This window comes from Eublepharis macularius, chromosome 11, assembly GCF_028583425.1.
Source record: "Eublepharis macularius isolate TG4126 chromosome 11, MPM_Emac_v1.0, whole genome shotgun sequence".
NCBI lineage: Eukaryota > Metazoa > Chordata > Lepidosauria > Squamata > Eublepharidae > Eublepharis > Eublepharis macularius.
In genome coordinates, this window is record NC_072800.1 from 53,186,308 (window position 1) to 53,204,660 (window position 18,353).

Consider the following 18,353-nt stretch of genomic DNA (forward strand, 5'->3'; position numbering starts at 1 on the left):
CCACACCCGACAATAGCCCTGCAGAGAAGATTAGCACATCAAGCACCAATCCATATGCAAAAGAACCGCCTCAGGATACAGTGAAGCCTCCCGCCATTAGCATTCCACACCCTGGGAAACTCTTACAGAATGACTCAGCTCAACCCCACCCCTCCTGAGTAGATACAAATGACCTACATCTTTTCCACACTGTGACACTGAGAGATCTCTGTCTTTTGGTGCTACACCTCTGAAGATGCCAGCCACAGCTGCTGGCGAAACGTCAGGAACTACAATGCCAAGACCACGGCAAGACAGCCCGGAAAACCTCCAACAACCACCAACCACTTTTGTTTCTCGCTTTTTTAACAGGCAATTTGGGGGCAGCCCCGTTCCGATGGTCGGAACCGACAAGGAACTCGCCAGATCTAACAGGGAAAAAACACAGTTGGAACCGACAGCTGGGGCAGCCCCGTTCCGATGGTCGGAACTGACGAAAAGCTCGCTGGATCCGACAGGAAAAAACAGCTGGAACCGACAGCTGATGTCTGTTTAGATCCGAAGATCCTGCCCCTCGGAACTGATGGTCATGGTTCATATTGGGCTGATGGCTCCATCACAGCAGATGACTTTACTGCCGGGTAAACGAGCCTGAGGAAAAATTCTCTTGCAAAGCCTTTCTAGGGCAGAAAGCTCTCACTTCTGGCATTCCAATGCAAACCAAACTGGTGGCTCCATCGCGGCAGATAACTTTACTGCGGGGTAAACGAGCCTGAGGAAATTTTCTCTCACAAAGCCATTTTAGGCCAAGAAGCTCTGTCACTTCTAGCATTCCTGTGCGAAAACTGTTGGCCCTGTTGCGGCAGATGATCTTACTGCCAGGTAAACGAGCCTGAAGGAGCTCCCTCCCAAAACGAGTCTGTGGGAATTTTCTCCCATACAGCTGATACGTTGTGGATTCCACCCAGAAACAGCACGTAAAGATCACGTTAATCAATCCAAAACATTTTATTTCACCTTTGAACACTTTCCTTCTTGAAGCAGGATGAAATTAAGAGTATGAAAATAAGAAAATAAGAGTGAAGAAAATCGCAGAAAGCGAGGAGAAGAGCTAGGAAGAACCTCTCCTGACGGCGGCGAAAAAAGAACTGAGGGAAGTGGGGACGCTCCGCCTCTCTACCCGCGTGCGCAGTGGAGGCGGAGCAGCCCCCTCACAGACTTTTAAAGCTATGGAAATCTCTCTGCGGCTGGCCTGCGCGTGCGCAGTCCCAATGTGGGGCTGCACAGAAGGACGAAGACGAACTCAACATTCCTGTCTCCCTCCTTCTACTGCAGCCCAAAATGTTGCTCCTGGGGAACAGGGGACCTTTAGAACACAGGGAGGGACAAATCTAGGATCAGCATTAATAAGAGACAATTAGTGAAAATTAATCACCCCTTCCCTTAGCAGTAAATTTAGTATGGATCATGATACTATGATATTAAACACAATCCAGGGCTGGAGGAAGAATCCTTGTGCCAGACAGAGGTACTAGCTTCAGTGGAATGGATTCATTAGACTCCAAGCCAGCGTTATTACAATTCATTTCACAATATGACACTTTTTGTCATCATGCTATACAGTATATGATACTATGATATTAAACACAATTCCGGGCCACCTATATTAATTGCATTTCAAGGCTCTCCAAAAGATTACCTGTGCTGCTCCTCTCCTTAATGTGTTTAGGTAAGTGTCAACAATCTAGTGTTGTATACAGAGATTTTGAAATGGCACCTTTTCAGTTATTTGTAGAGACAGTTAACAGGAGTCAAAACAGTAAGAGTTTTGTTGTAGAGTCAGTCTTTTGGTACCTATGACAATTAGCTTAACTGGGGTTGCCAGACATCCTATCCCTTTTATTGGATGGAATGGAGCTCTTAAAAAATGTGATCAAAGGAGTCTACAAGGAAACAAGCTGTCATCTAGACAGAAGTATATTAAATCTGGCAACACCAAATACTATCTTTAAAAGGAAAGCCCAGTTCAGGTTTCCACAAATTCATTTTTCAAAAGCAAGGGCAAAACTCTCTGCTGACTTCTGGATGAGATGTCAAAATCTGCATTTCAGCTAGAATGTTTTGAGAAGGTCAGTGTATTGTATCCCATAGGTATAAACGTCAGCCTCCAATGAGAAGGTATACTGTTTCCCACATCAAAAACATGGCCTCTGACAAATGACTGAAGAAACCATAGGGGATCCTCTCTGGCTACAAAGAACTAAAGCCCATTCCATGGCCCAATGGATTGTTTCTTTCTCTGTATAGTAGAAACAGTTCAGCGAGGAAAAAATACTAACTTTACCTTTGGCCTGTGTTAGTTTTTACTACTTATCACTCCAATCTCTGTGTAGGCTTATTACTGAATACTGGGACCTTATCAAAGAACAAGAATGTGACTGATGCATTCAGGATTGTGAGACTAAAGACTCCAAAGGCACTCTTTCAGATTTTTCAAAGTCTCTTTATATTGCTTCACTAGTGTATCACAATTTTTTAATAAAGTTATACACGTAAACCACAGTTTCCAAGTATATAGCCAAGTAGTCAAGTAAACCACGATTTCCAAGAGCAAAGCTTGCCTTTCACAGCTGGCCATAGGAGCCATTACAATTTGCCCTTGTACCTTGAGTCACAAGTTACGAAACTGGCTGCCACCAAAGAGACAAATAATTTGGGCACCACTCCATTCTTCATTTTCCTTGATGTAGATAAACTGTGCAGTCCATATGGACATCTCTTCACACAATATCACATGGAATCTTCTCAGACTATGAAATATATATCTGTTCCACTATTACTGAGAGTGTGCTGTGCTGAGAGTGCAAAGAAAGGAAGCATGCAACCCTGAGCCCCAGTTCTGAAATCACTACAAAGAGAGGCAACAAGGAACGGAGGGAAGGCATAGCTCAAGCAGCCCCATGATCTAATATTCTTTCAGGTGCCTGGGAGGAAGTCAGGGGGTTGCAAAAATGAAAAGGCCATCATCAGTGACTCCCAAGACTGCACGGCAACTGAAACAATGAAGAATATCATTTTCTGTACTGGAGATCATTGGACATGTAATCAAAAACCTACAGAAGGCATCAAGACAACTGTGCAGTGTGCCTGGAATTGTGTTAAAGTTCACTTCACACTTTAGGAACTATTATTATACTAAACAGCACTACTCAAGAGTCAAGGATTTGTGTAAACCTAATATTCAATACTGAGCAAGAAAAAAATCTATATTGTCACACAAGTCATTTCCAGACAAAATATATTTTATTTAAACATTAAATATATAAACAAGTTCATAGCAAATTTCAGGTTACTTGAGACGTGAAATAGTAGTTTACTGTTAAAAGTGTAGAACACTGGTTGAAATGTCTTATGACGAGGGAAACTCAGGTTCAAATCTACATCCCATTACACTCGCACTATTCTCATGTTACAGTGAATATATGTCCTGCGTATGCACATATAATCTGTTTGTAAGGATGAGCAATGCATGTTCATTTTATAAATGAAACCAGGTTTAAAGTACACATTCTCTACTCTTGTTGAACATAACATTAGAATTACTCAATGCATGTACAAAGGAAAATCATGGAATGTACATGTGTTCACTGTAACTTGTGAACAGGACTTCACTGTGAAACCTTCAAATAATTACTTATTCTCTCAGTCTCAGTCTCTTCAGATTTCTTGTGAGGATGAAATGGAAGAAAGGACGACCATGTACACTACAATGAACTCTTTGAAGGAAGAGTGGGATAAAATGTAATAGAAAAATAGACAGAAGTATTCAAGTGTGCTATGAATTCTTGGTGCCTCGAACCAAGAATGGGCAACAGTAGCATCAACCAATGGATTTCTCCTGCAATTCTCTGCTAAGATGGCACTAGTGTCTGCTGCATGTATTTCCAAAGAACTAATCTAGTGTTTTGATTCCACAGTAGGGGTTTTTCCAATTAGTTCCTCTCTGCTTGTTGACTGATGAGCCAGTATGACGCCATGGTTAGAGTAGTGGATTTGGAAAGGATAGACTTTGGTTTGAGTTCTCACTTATCATGAAGCTCGATGGGAGACTTTGGTCAATCACACTTATGAGCAACCCACCTGACCTTACAAAGATAAAATGTGAAAAAGAGAACAATGCATACCAGACTGCATACCCTGAAGTCATTGTGGAGTGGGCGGGGGGGAGTAAAATGTAATTATTTTTAATGCAATTCTTAATACTAGTTAGTAGAGGTGGGCATGAACCGCTAAAAAACCCGAACCATGTGGTTCATGCATTTTCATGAACCACAAACTTCCATGAACTGGGGCAAGTCCGTGAACCGGTTCGTGGTTCGTAGTTCATGGGGTTTAAATGCCCCTTTCCATGCTGTTTCGCAGCGGCACAGAAAGGGGCATTTAAACCTACAGATCAGCTGCTTGTCGGGGAGATCCCTGACAAGCAGCTGGCCATTTAAACAGTGGGGCTTGGCTGCCTGGCCGGGAACTCCCAGCTGGCCAGCCAAGCCCCACCTGCAGTTTTAATGGCCATTTCCCCGCGCCATTTAAACTGCAGGTGGGGCTTGGCTAGCTGGCCTGGAGTTCCCAGATGGCCAGCTAAGCCTCACCTGCTCTTTAAATGGGTGTTTCCCTGATGCTAAGAGCTGTGGGGAAATGGCCATTTAAACAGCAGAGCTGTTTAAACAGCCAAGCCTCATCAGCTCTTAAAATGGGCTGTTTAAATGGCCATTTAAACTGCAGGTGGGGCTTGGCTGCCTGGCCAGAAGCTCCTGGCCGGGCAGCCAAGCCCCACCTGCAGTTTAAATGGCATGGGGAAATGGCCATTTAAACAGTAGGGCTTGGCTGGCCAGCTGGGAGTTCCTGGCCAGGCAGCCAAGCCCCACTGTTTAAATAGTCAGCTGCTTGTCAGGGATCTCCCCAACAAGCAGCTGATCCGTAGGTTTAAATGCCACTTTCTGTGCCGCTGCAAAACACCATGGAAAGGGGCATTTAAACCCCACAAACTACAAACCACGAACTGGTTCGTGAACTTGCCCCAGTTCGTGGAAGTTTGTGGTTCATGTAAATGCACAAACCACATGGTTCGGGTTTTTTTGCGGTTCATGCCCACCTCTACTAACTAGTATTAAGAATGACATTAAAATAATTACATTTTACTCCCCCGCCCCACTCCACAATGACTTCAGGGTATGCAGTCTGGTATGGCAGTCAGGATCTTCCCGACAAGTGGCTGATCTGTGGGTTCAAATCCCCTTTTCCATGCCGCTTTGCCCGTGCCAGGCCGGTTCATGGTTCTTTTTGGTTCATGTTCCATTTTGTGCCCATCTCTACTAGTTAGGATCCATTTCTTTTATTGATATTGCTCTCTTATTCTATTCAAGATAGACTTTTTACGACTCAACCAAATAAAACAGGTTTGCACAACCTCTTGGCTCATAAAGCCAAGTACAGCCTACCTGCTACTTACAATGGCTCACTGGAGTGAAATTATCCTCCTGTTTAGGCTGCCTGCGGTAGTGCAAAAATCAGAAGCATGGGTAAACACTAGAAAGGCTACAATAAAGAGAACGTGGATTATAAACATTGCTCAGTAGAACTCTAATTCTGTAGGCCTGATTTAAACCAAACATGAAGATATGTGAAAAAAGTATGAGTTGAAATTCTGTCTTATTCGTTAGGCTAAAAACCTGGATAATCGCTAATCATTATTTGTTCTGGATATCCTGGGGGGTGGGGTAGAATTCCCAGAGGCTCTCTTTTTAACCAGTAATAAAAAGCTTGTTTTTATTCAGACAGTTGAAGGAAGGTGAAATATTTTGAAAACCTGGAGCTCCAAGATGTACCTATGCCATCTTGATTAAACATATGGAACGGATAGTCAATGGAAAGCCAAGCAGAGTCAAACTTGAGTAATCAAAACACCCGAGCTGAGAGGGGTTAACGTGCAAGGATCAGTTCTGAACTTTGAAGTTCTCGGGTCTTCATTTTTCCTAATTAAAATGAGATTTAATAACCAAACTCACTGTACAAACTATGTGCTTAAACTCAAGGTTGTGTTTTTAATTTGGCTGGGAATTCTTAAGAGAGTCTAAGAAATCAGCACCCTGCAGAAGATGCTCCCTAGTGACATGCTTTTTTAAAAGAAAATTTCAACCTGTTTTCTTTCATGTGATTGCTGATCACATCTACTGCCATGTAGGGAGGGGGGAAAGCTCCACTGATTGCTGAGTGGGGTTAACATTGATTGCAGTGTTATGCCATTACATGCAGGAGCCTTTGGGAATGCCTAAATAACTTGGCCTATGGAAATGAGCACAGTAGAAGTGTAAAAAGCAGGTGTATAAAATACCCAACATATCAACCTGTCATTTTGCCAGGAAGTCATTGGATGAGCCACATATTGTAATAGAAGATGGCACAAACTCATTCTTCCCTTGTTTGTGTTAAATCTTTTGGTAGTCTCAAAGCAGCAGTTAATTGTTGTTAACTCACAAGCAGTTTATAGTTATATATGTTATTGTGTGGGAAATGTGGAGAAGCCACTGCTTGGTAAGATCCTCAAAGTTTACCAGGTCTAGAATACATAGCAGAAAACAGTACACCACATTTGTATTAATATGGACAGTTGTGTATTGGAAAACTCTGTGCTGGGATTTTTACAAGTGCCATTCTACGCCATATGCTAACAGGTTATGCACAGAAACCCTGGAACATGCTTTTTTGTATTGTACTTATTACTGTGATATACATTCCACACTTATTGATCAGCTGCTGAGAGAGCAAATTGGGAAATCTGATAAAAGTAAAATTATCTTCCTAATGGCTACTTAGAACCAAAAGGTGACTGAAATTGTAGCTAAATTTTTGTATCTTGTGTCTATGAGGTGAGTTGTGTATTTGTAGACTGAGATTCGATTGCGTCGAGTGTTTTTGTTATTAATATGGATGTAATGCCAATAAAGGTTGCTGATGAAGTGCCATTCTCTTCAGTCATGAAAAAATTAATTTGTTTGTGTTTAGTTAGAGACAACTAGTTTGCATGAGACCAGTTAGATGTCGAGTTATTCTTTCCACCAAGATAAAAGGGAAGTTGCATGCTTAATGAACAGACCTAGGACAGATTATTGGCTGAACAGTTTTATTGGGGGGCAATGGACAGTCTTTCCTATCCTCAGGACACCATTGCTCTCCAGTTAGCTAGACTGTTACCTTTAGATCTTCAGGATGTAAGGATGTAGGAACTAAGTTAGCTATTCTTTATTTTAACTCCAATGTACCCTATTTTTCCCTATATGTAGTAAACATTTATTCTAGAAGCTGTACACACGTGTCTGTGATTCTTTATCTGCTGTGCAAATTTCACTCTGCAACAATATCTACTGAATAAGTCAAGAGGCTTAGAAGGCTGTAACTCTGTTTAGGATTGCACTGTAAAACTTTATAATAAAGTGATTTCATATGCTGAAAACCTAATTTTTAGTTTCTAGTGCTCTGATTGAATGATGAATATTCAAGGATTAGTACCACCTTTTAGTACTGCTTTAGACCCCAAACACAAACCACTCTTTGTACACAACAACAACAATGATTTAGAGGGTTCATAATCTTCAAAGTGTTATGGAGAATGCAAATTAAACCTGCTTTGTAAATTTTGCAACAGAAGCTTTACACTGACAGATGCTAGACACCTAATGCACTTTGGTAATTGCTGTTTAGAAATCTTGTTGCTAAGACATTACCAGAAGTCTAATATTAACAAAGGAGCCATGAAGGGATAACCCCTCTGTGTATGAAAATCTACTTTTTTTTTTGCTTGTTCACTGACATTAGAGACTCTCCCCCACACCTTTACATCAGTAGAGGAAGAGATTTTTTCACTTGTGACTCCCCAACTTTAAATTGTCCTTTAAGAGAGCCACCTGTTGTCTACAAATGTTCTTTCAGACATTGGGCTTTTCACTGCTGGTGGTGAAGAAAAGTGCCATCAAGTCACAGATGACTTATAGCGACCCATGGCAGGGTTTTCATGGCAAAAGACTAACAGAGGTAATTTGCCATTGCCTGATTCTGCAACTCTGTTCTCCTTTGGAGGTCTCCCATCCGATTGCTAACCAAGGCCAACCCTACGTAGCTTCTAAGATCTGAATCATTATTACTTCAATTACTTTTATTATGTTGAATTTTGGTTAATATGACTTTTATGACTATGTTTAGGTTGATATTGTAAGCCACTTTGAGCACATTCATGGAAAAGTAGGATATAAGTATATTAAATACATTAATTTAAGCAACATGTTCTGAAAACATAGCTTATGGTTCAATATAGCTGCTGAACTTCCCTAGTGAAGAGTTCTGCATAGCACTGCTGCAAATTCATTACATTGTAAATGAACATGCTGATATATATGGAGGTCCTGCCCTCTTCATTCCCGCCCCCCGCCCAAATTCTCATTTTGTGTATTCGGCTTCATTTTTCAAACTTACTTTGTTCATGTGGATCTGTTGCTGGTACTGTTTCTGCTTCTCCAGAAACTGCTGGTGCTGCTGCTGAATTACAAGCTGAGCCAAAGTGCTCTGAGGCAGTGGAGCTGACTGGGTTCGATTCAGTGGCCTGTGCCGAGGCAACTTGTGTGCAACTCTGAGGCCCGGTGAGACTCTTTCTTTTGTTGCTAAAGGTGACTGTGGATGAAGAGGCACTCCACCTGTAAGCCAATGACATTCCTTGGTCAAATATGAAAGCTGGCAAAACAAAGACCTTATTATGATGTTGCATCTCGCAGGAGTTGGAAGAGAAGCCTGAGAACTTCAGTAGCTAATGGATATGGAAAGCTCTTCCCGAGTTAAGAGTGTGTTTACATAATAAAGCATTTAAGTAAAAATTGATATTGTGTAAACCAATAGCAAAAGCTGTGCCCAAAAACAAGGAGTAGAGATGGGCACGATCGGCATTACGATAGAAAAATACCCATGATAATGGCGTTCGCGCGATCGGGACCTGGCGGATCGGTGCCGTCCACGGTGACCGATCCAGAGTTCGGGGGGGGGCCTTGATCGGGGCTTGATCGGGCCATAGGTATCTGATTGGATATCCAGTCTCTCTGGCGCCAGTAATCTATTCCCCTGGCAACGGAGCCAGGGGAATGCCTGAGCTGAGTTTGCCCTCCTTCTGTCACCCTGGAAACCCGAACGGAAGCCCAGCTTGCCTTGATCAGCAGGGCTTCCTTCCAACCACGGAGCAGCAACACACTCACCAGTTGAGACAGCCAGGGGAGGGAGGGGGAAGGGGGTGTTCTGTAGCCATGGGCACTCCAAACATTTTTTGCTTTTTTAAAAAACGGGGCTTTGTAGGAGGAATGGCTGTTTTTCTGTCACTCTGTTTTTAACCTGCTTTTAAAACACTGTATATTGTGGGAAAACCTCATTCATGGCTCTGTGTGTGTGTTTAAAATATGTTTTTGGAAGACTGGCTGCTTGCTTTTAAAATTGGGTGGGGAGGAATGGAGGATTCTGTCTCTGCTTTTTTTTAAAAGCTGGCTGAAACATGTTGACGGGGTGTCTCTCTCTCTCTCTATTTGGAGAGAGACGGGTTAAATTTGGACGGGTTAAATTTGGACGGGTTAAAAACTTTTTTCTCCCTCTGTTCTAAGTGTGTGTGTGTGTGAGAGAATGTCCCCTCCCTGAGGGGAGGTGGCTCGTCGCTGGGTTAAAAACTTTCCCCCCGCTCTGCTCTCTGTGTGAACGTTCCCTCCCTGAGGGGAGGTGGCTCGTCGCCAGGTTAAAAACTCCCCCCCTGCTCTAAGTGTGTGTGAACGTCCCCTCCCTGAGGGGAGGCGGCTCGTCGCCAGGTTAAAAACTCCCCCCCTCTGCGCTAAGTGTGTGTGTGTGAACGTCCCCTCCCTGTGCCCACCGGACCCGGTGGTTGCCGCCACCACCCACCTTCCCACATAGCTGGGAACAGCGGGGCGCACCTCCGCTTTGGCCTCCCCAATCCGATCCACGGATCGGAAACGGGAGATGACCGGTGTGGATCGGTGATTTGGGGTCATCGCTGGCGCCGATCCCCGATCAGCTTGATCGGTAATTTTTTTTGGATCGTGCCCACCTCTAACAAGGGGTACTTGCAGGAAATGCAATCTAGTGGGCTTCCCCGCTTTGATAAATACCTGTAGCAAGGAGTTTTTGCTGCCTCATTTGCTCTTTCAGTAACAGATGCTGGAGAAGAGCCTGGTGGCTGCTGTTTGACTTTCCCTCTAAAACGATAGGCTGAGGGGCTGGAGGTGATGAGATGCTTCCCCTGTACTGTCCAGGCAAAACCACTCCTGGTCTTATTGTTGGAGTTTCACACTTCTGTTTCTCTTTGAACGATGATGATGAAGCCTGTATATATACATAAAAAAGATGATCTTATGATTCCCCTCCCCCCAAATAGCAATCAGCAATGCAACCAGTTCTTTGTTACTGATGTCATGTAGCTCACCCCTAAAATGAGCAAGGGCCGTGTGGCAGCTACTTAGAAGATTGCTCTAATCGAACGGCTGGTTGAAAGCAGTAGCTGCTTAAGTGCTCATTAAGCTCATTAAGTGCTGCAATACCACTAATGATGGAGCTAAATTTCAGGAGCGGAAAGGTTTGGAAATGAATTTTCCCAGTTCAGAATTCTCAAGGTCATTATGAGATCAGCCTAAACTCCTTCTGAGCCTGCTTCTTAAAGGGATCAGTCCTAACTCTGCCAGCTTCCCTTTCCCACTTGAGCTTGTCCAGTGATGTTGCTGGGGAAGGCTGTCAGATACAGCAAACCTCTGGATACCCATGCTGGGAAGCAGCACCAGGGGCCTCTATACCTTGTTTGTTTGGTCCTCCAAAGCAACTGGTTGGCTGCTGTGTGAAAGTATGCTGGACTAGATGGGATGTTGGTTTGATCTACCAAGCTCTACTTAGGTTCTTATGCACAGTTATACACAAAAGTACTGTTGCAAACATTTTTGAAGTGCTAAGTCTCCGGCAAGAGCCCCGTGGCACAGAGTGGTAAGCTGCAGTTCTGCAGTCCAAGCTCTGCTCACGACCTGAGTTTGATCCCAGTGGAAGATGGGTTCAGGTAGCCGGCTCAAGGTTCACTCAACCTTCCATCCTTCCGAGATCGGTAAAATGAGTACCCAGTTTCCTTGGGGTAAAGTGTAGATGACTGGGGAAGGCAATGGCAAACCACCCCGTAAAAAGTCTGCCAAGAAAACGTCATGATGTGATGTCCGCCCATGGGTCAGCAATGACTCGGTGCTTGCACAGGGGACTACCTTTACCTTTTAAGTCTCCGGGCAAGTGATATTTCACAGAGCTCCTGAGCACTCCTTGGTAGGAGACCTTGACATGTTTCTGGTTGAAGGGGTTCAAGGTGTTTTGAGGGAGGCTTATAGGACAGTGTTGTTGGGAACCACAGACTTTGTTGTACCTCAATAATCTTAACAGAATCACAATTAGAGATGGGCACAAACAGCAATACGAACAAAAAAAAGCCATGAACAGCCCAATCTGCTGTTTGTGAACAAGCTGTTTGTGAGGCCCCATTCTAAATGAACAGGTGGTCATTGCAAGCTTTGTTCGTTGCTGTTCGTCAAGCCAGACAGTCTCGCATCTGCAATCAATTCCCTTGGCAACTTAGGCAGGGATTGTCTGAACTCTGTCTGAACTCCTGCTGTTGCCCTGGAAACCCCAATCTAAGCCCAATTTAGCTTGATAGGCAGGTCTTCCTTTCAAGTGTGGAGCTCCAAATTTGTTACAAGGCAGCAAAGAGCAGTGGGGAGGGGGGCTCCAAGCTCTGGCTTTGCAGACAGTGGAGAAGTAGAGACAGTTGCTGTTGGCATTTTGATAGGGAGAGTGCATTGGAGCTTGAATTTTCTTTGTGTGTGGTGGGATAGGGATCTACCCCTTCAGGTTGCAGGGCTGCTGCCAGGCTCTGGGCCAAGCTATTATTTATTATTGGTACCTTTCCTGCTGCCTGCTCAGGTAAGGTTTCTGGGAGTGGTGTGGTAGGGATCTACCCCTTCAAGTTCCAGGGCTGCTGCCAGGCTCAGTGGGCAAGCTATTATTTATTATTGGTACCTTTCCTGGTGCCTGCTCAGGTCAGGTTTCTGGGAGTGGTGCAGTAGGGATCTTGACAAAACTTGGATGATGGCTGGAGGAGAGCCTGCTGGCCCCCACGAACATCCAACCACAAACATGTTCATGAACAGGTCATGTTTGTAAGGGTTCGTGAGTCCCTGTTCGTGGACGGCAACAAACAATGAACATCATGTTCGGGGGTTTTTCTGTTCATGCCCATCTCTAATCGCAATAGGGCTTGACCTTCCAAAAGGACTTGGAAATAATACAATTTACTGGTAGTTGTTTTTAGAAAGTAACTCTTTTTAAGCTGAGTTCTTTCTAAACTGAGATGAAGGGAAGCTTCCCAATCACCAAACACCATCCCCTCATTTTCTCAACATTTTGAGAAAGTAAAAAATTGGCTATGCTGTACTTAACCTTGTGGTTAGAGGCTATACATGATTGCTTCCCTTTGCACCATGTGGTAACCTTTTAAACAGCTACCACATGGAGTCTGATCATTTGAAACCACTCAAAGTTCAAACATAAAGGACTATCTATGATGTTGTTTTAGCATTGCTCAGGAATGAAAGTCCCTTTTCTCCAGCCTGTACTTCTCAACTGTGTAAATGAATGAAAATGGCTTATTTTCACTACAACAAGACAATTAGACCATGAGATGAGCTGGGCTAGACTGACAGCTGAAATGCTCTTGGGTTAAATCTCTTTTCTGCCCACTTGCAGTCCTTTACATAGCTGTAAATTACCAATACAGTTTAAATGCAGCCAATGAGTTGATATTTGATTAAAGTGTTGAAAAGAAATGTGCTGCAAATGAAATAAGGAGAAATTAGAGCACATCAATACAAAAAGACATAATCTCATTGAGAAGTAATAGATAATTGCCAGTTGATGAGCCAAAATACTATGCAGCAAAGACTGAAAGCTTAGAATACAATGAATTGTCATAGCCTAGTTGCAAAAAATATATTCTAAGCTACAAGCTACAAGAAAAGGTTTAAAATGAAAACAAACACACACTCAACCTTCAAACATCTTTATGGTACATAATTTCATATTGCAGGTCACCTCATCGAAACTATTTCTTGAAGTAATATCCTGAGAGGATGATAATGAAAGGCAAAAGTGGCAATTAAAAATAATTAAAAACCCCAAACCAATGAAGATACTAGTTAAATCAGTTACTTACGCTGAGTTGAGGCTGAACTGCTGGAAGTCCCAAAGTAATGTTGGGCAAAGAGGGGGATGTATAGAGACTCAAAAGGTTCATTGATTCTTCGTTCATAAGAATGTGTTGTTGTGGAACCAAATGCTATGGAAAAATAAAAAGATTACATCCTAATTGGAAATGTTTATTTCTACCACCATGCTGTGGAAATAAATTTATTTCTCTTTTGCATGTGTATCCTGCTAATGGTGTGAAACTGGCTTCATAATTTTTAGATCATAATTTCCTAAATACAGTTTTCAGGACATCTCTGCATAGAGGGATTCCTGAGAACTGGATTAACTAGTTTCAAAAGTTTCTCTTACATTGGAAAGTACCATAAGAAAAAGAATATGGCTTCCTCATGCCTTCAGGTTTCATGCAGTTCTATTCTGGGCCTTATATAGGCCACAGGAAAGCTACACTCTGAATTAAATGTAGGCCTACATGACAATTTGTGACATGCTAATGGCCTAGGGTTAAGTTTACCATCCTCCAGGTGGGGCCGGGAGATGTCCCAGAATTACAAGTGATCTCTAGACTACAGAGATCAGATCCACTAGAGAGAACAGCACCTTTGGATAAGAGGCTCTATGGCATTATATCTGCTGAGGTTTTTCTCTCGAAACTCCACCCTATTCAGGCTCCACTCTCAAATCTTCATAAATTTCCCAACCCAGAGTTGGTGACCCTACCTAGGCTGGCCCAATCTTGTCAGATCTTGGTAGCTAAGTGGGGTCATCCCTGATTAGTACTTGAATGGAACACCCCAAGGAAGTCCAGGGTAATTACACAGATAGCAAACCACCTCTGAAGTCTCTTGCCTTGAAAACCCTGTAAGGTTGCTATAACTCAGATGCAACTTGACAACACTTTCCATCACCACCAAACTGGTGGCCCACTGAGGACCAAGAAAACGGCACCTCTTTGGAATTGCAAAAATCTGAGCAACTATTAAGTGGTGAGTGGGCCATGGTTGTTATGCTGTGTTTGGTGGATCATAAATTGTACAATAGCAACAAAGCTAGAGTTTGCCTCTTGCTCAGTCTCATACCATGTTTCTGTCCTCACAACACCCTTGCCTCTGTACATATTCTCTCACTTCAACATGTTTCTAAACATTCCAGTTACTACAGGCCTTCACATGCAGCTCTATGTTTGTATAATCTCCTGTTCACCCAAACTTTTTACTTTCTATATATTTTCAGTGTCTCTCAGGACACAGATTCACATAATTGAAATTTAACCATTTTTTCACATTTGCAACAAAGTGTGTGTGTGAATGCAGCATTACAATATCTGCGATAATAATCTATATAGAATTCCTTTTTTATAGTGTCCGGAATACTTTTGCCTTTTTCTTTTCCAAAATTCATAGTCTTCAACATGTGGTCGAGTACAGTTTCTTGAATTACCTTCTTCTGTTTAATGCTTGTCTCCCTCCCAGACCCTTTACACAATAAGAGCTACAAAAGGTCTTATTAGACTTCGGAACTCTGGCATGATATGGTCCTCCAGGGAACAACATCCTTGAAAAAGAATACCCTGTGTAACAGTATGACACAGTGACTGCTTTCTTCCTAAACAAAAAGCATATGGGACTCCAATAATAGACCACCTCCATGAGGGATCCCGTGCACTCAGGCTTTGACTAAAATAAATATAATAACTTGTCAAGCATGTTGTGGGGAGCTGTAGATTTTCCTCTGGACAAATCTGGGATATCAATTAACTCTGGAAAATACCTTGGGCTAATACAATGCAACCTCAGACTGTCACTACTGACTGGGGCAGCACAAAAACACAGGATGTTATTCCAAAACATAACCTTCCCATACAGTTTGTTTGGAGACTAAACCTATCACTGACATAATAACAGAACTAGTCTATAAGACATGTCATCCCTCCCAAGCCTCTGCTCCTAACCTCAGAATCATAGGAAACTAAAGGGAGCACTCTAAAGATAGAAAGAATGGCACTACTTCATTTCACTGTTTTCCTATTAGAAATGAAAACACCCAACAACACAGAGTACATTTAATGATGCTCGAATACAATAAAGACACCATGAGACACAGGTTACACATCAGGTGGATGCAGAGAACTCACAAATTCCCCAGCCCCATCTGTACTCGTTGCACGCTAAGGAAACTTCCTCCCTTTGCTTGCTTACAGAATGGCTTTTCAATTCTATTGTTAATATGGAAAAATTAAATAACACCTCTGCAATTTTGTGATGTCTAGATATATGGATTTCATTCTCAGGCGCTATGCCATCAACACCCCCCAGTTATGTGTGAGACACCACAGACTTTCTTAGAAAGATACAATTTGTTAACAATCTTCCAAGTAACACTATTTTGGCCACCATGGATGTTGAGTCTCTATAGAACAACATACCCTACAAAGATGGACCACAAGCCTTTAGGAACACTGTCTCTGACAACACTACAGCTGACCTCGCTACCAAGCATTGACTGCCAGTTTGTCTTCACCTACGACTACTTCAGATTGGGTGATGATTTATTCCTTCAGATCAATGGCACAGCCATGAGCTCTTGCATGGCCCCAAACTATGCCAAAACTTTCATGGCTGACTTGGAGCAGTGCTTTCTAAGCTCCAACCTGCGAACACTCCTCTCATACTTGAGACTTATTGATAACATTTTTATCATCTGGACACATGGGAATGAAGCCCTGGATAAATTTCACCAGGCCTCCAGCAACTTCCACCCCATCATCAACCTGACCATGAATCAATCTACACAAGAAGTACATTTTCTAGACAGTACTGTACAAATACTTGATGGAAGCTTAAGAACCACGTTATACCAGAAACCTATTGATTGTCAAACACACCTCCAGTCACCATTCTAAACAAACCAAATAATCCATCGTCTACAGCTAAGCTCTATGTTACAGCCACATCTTTTCAATCTCTCTGACAGAGATTCTCCCTGCAGAACCTACAACAGATATTTTTGGAATTACATTGCTCACCTGATGTGGTAAAGACACAGATGTAGTTAGGATAGAAAGCCAGAATGATATCAAAGGATAGCCTGCTACAAAAAATGCCCAAACAAAACAATAGAATGTCACTGGTGGTCACATCTCAGCTCAAACTAGTTCAACAGATCATTAATAACTTGCAGTGTTTGCAAGTCATTGAGAGTCTTCTCTAACAAGCATTGGGGGGGCAAAACTTTTCTTGCCCACAGACTACCCCCTAACCTTAAATAGCTTCTCAGTCACAATAATGTACTTCCTGACATGGATGTAGACTCTGGGACCAGGGCCTGCAATAAACCAAGATGCCAACTTTGTCTCCATATTCACTTCTGCCACACAATTACTGGACCTAACAACACCAGTTATATCATCTTAGATTCATTCACTTGTTCATCTTCCAATCAAGCTGTGTTATGCCATTGTACATTTACATCCTGACTCTCTTCTTTGCTTCACCCCTCCCACCTCCTGATCTGGATATAAAGGCTCAGGGATCTCCACTCCTACTTATATGAAGGGAGCTTTCAGGGACCCTGAAAATCTTGTTGATTTTTAAGGTGCCACTGGACTCATATGCTGCTTTTCTTTTGCAGACCAACACAGCTACCCACTTGAAACTTCCGAAGTGCTCTCCTAACTAGAGTTATACCCTTCTAGATTCACTGAGGCATAGAAGAGTGTACCTCTGCTTAAGACTGGACTGTAAAAGACACAACTTTTCTTCCTTTATGCTTTAGAACACCAACAGATTCTTAGTACTAACCTTCAATATTTTAAGTACACTCTAATAAGGATTCTTTTTAATATTAAGTCAGAGCAACTTGATTATTAAAGGCATTTGGATGTAAATTTTAAAAGCAGAACAGACTTTAATTGCATGTTCTAGTTATTTTCTTGCTAATAGTGAACTGCATTTGCTTAATTTAAACTTAGCTTTCCCCAGGGTATTTTCATTTTAGTTGTTCCTGCCAGTAATGCTCCAAAGTAGTCATTCTGGTATGGAGCAACAGCATGGCACTCTGTCTAGCATGAATGGAAAAGCAAGCATTGTGGCTCGTTGGCCATCTACTCACTCAGTGTCCCTACGGAACACACGGAGCCAGGGAGTTTCTTTGCTGGGCAATGTGGTGATCTGCAGAAGCCACTCAGGAACTTCAGTCTGAGAGCACTGATGCAAAAGAAGAGGAATGGCAAAAAAAGAAGAAGGGTAGGGCAGGAAAGAACTTTAGGATAACACTGTATAATGAAAAGGGTGGTCTCAATATACTTCGTGGCTGCCAACAGAATTCTTGGCCAGGGACTAATGAATAGGTAGATGGTTCTCTTCCATGTAATGTTCTCCACTAAATTGCAGTCTATGGCCCGTGGAACATAAAAAGAGAAATTGTTCCTTGTCCTGCTGATGTCAGAGCTATCTGTGTATAAGCAACAGAACTTGGATGTGGTCCATGCACAGCAGTTCATTCCAAGTGTACATGATGCACTGCAGTGAACAAGAAGCATGCTTCAGTGGATGCAGCTTCTGTTGAATGGGGTTGTTTTAGTTTTGGTGCTGAAGTTATACATAAATGAATCAGACAACAAAATCAGAACATAAGAACCAAACTAAACGAGACGCTGGAAGATCCATGTAAAGGGATCTCCTGGGTAACTGGTAAATAGCAGCCACCGGAGGGCCTGATAAGGATCACAGTTGTGGTGTGATGGAGATTCTTCGATTGACCATGCCCTATTCTCAGTACCCAAACAGTCTTCTATTATGAGTTAGACTGTTCTGCTGGTAGAAACATATTGACAACCTTCATGTTTTACCCATCAGGGCACAAAGAAGCCTAATAGGACCATTGGAAGCCAGGAAATGGTGCCAGTTGCTATATTTGACCCAGCATTATTGTTGGAGAAGCAAGCTAAATCAGCTATGAAAAATGCTTTCTTCCATCTTTATTTAGCATAGAGGCTGGTCTATAGTTTGTCTTAGCCAATCAGACCACACAAATCCATGCCACACAAGTCT

The 18,353-nt window shown here is 42.6% G+C and overlaps 1 protein-coding gene across 1 annotated transcript in view; it reads right to left on the reverse strand.

The window, feature by feature from the left end:
• HDAC9 (histone deacetylase 9) overlaps positions 1-18,353 on the reverse strand; it is a 572,443-nt gene that overhangs the window by 283,457 nt on the left and 270,633 nt on the right. The window contains exons 9-11 of the mRNA XM_054990743.1: positions 13,310-13,432; positions 10,185-10,398; positions 8,506-8,723 (exon numbers count right to left, since the gene is read on the reverse strand). Of these exons, the coding sequence (XP_054846718.1) occupies positions 8,506-8,723; positions 10,185-10,398; positions 13,310-13,432 (555 nt within the window). The remainder of the gene's footprint in view (positions 1-8,505; positions 8,724-10,184; positions 10,399-13,309; positions 13,433-18,353) is intronic.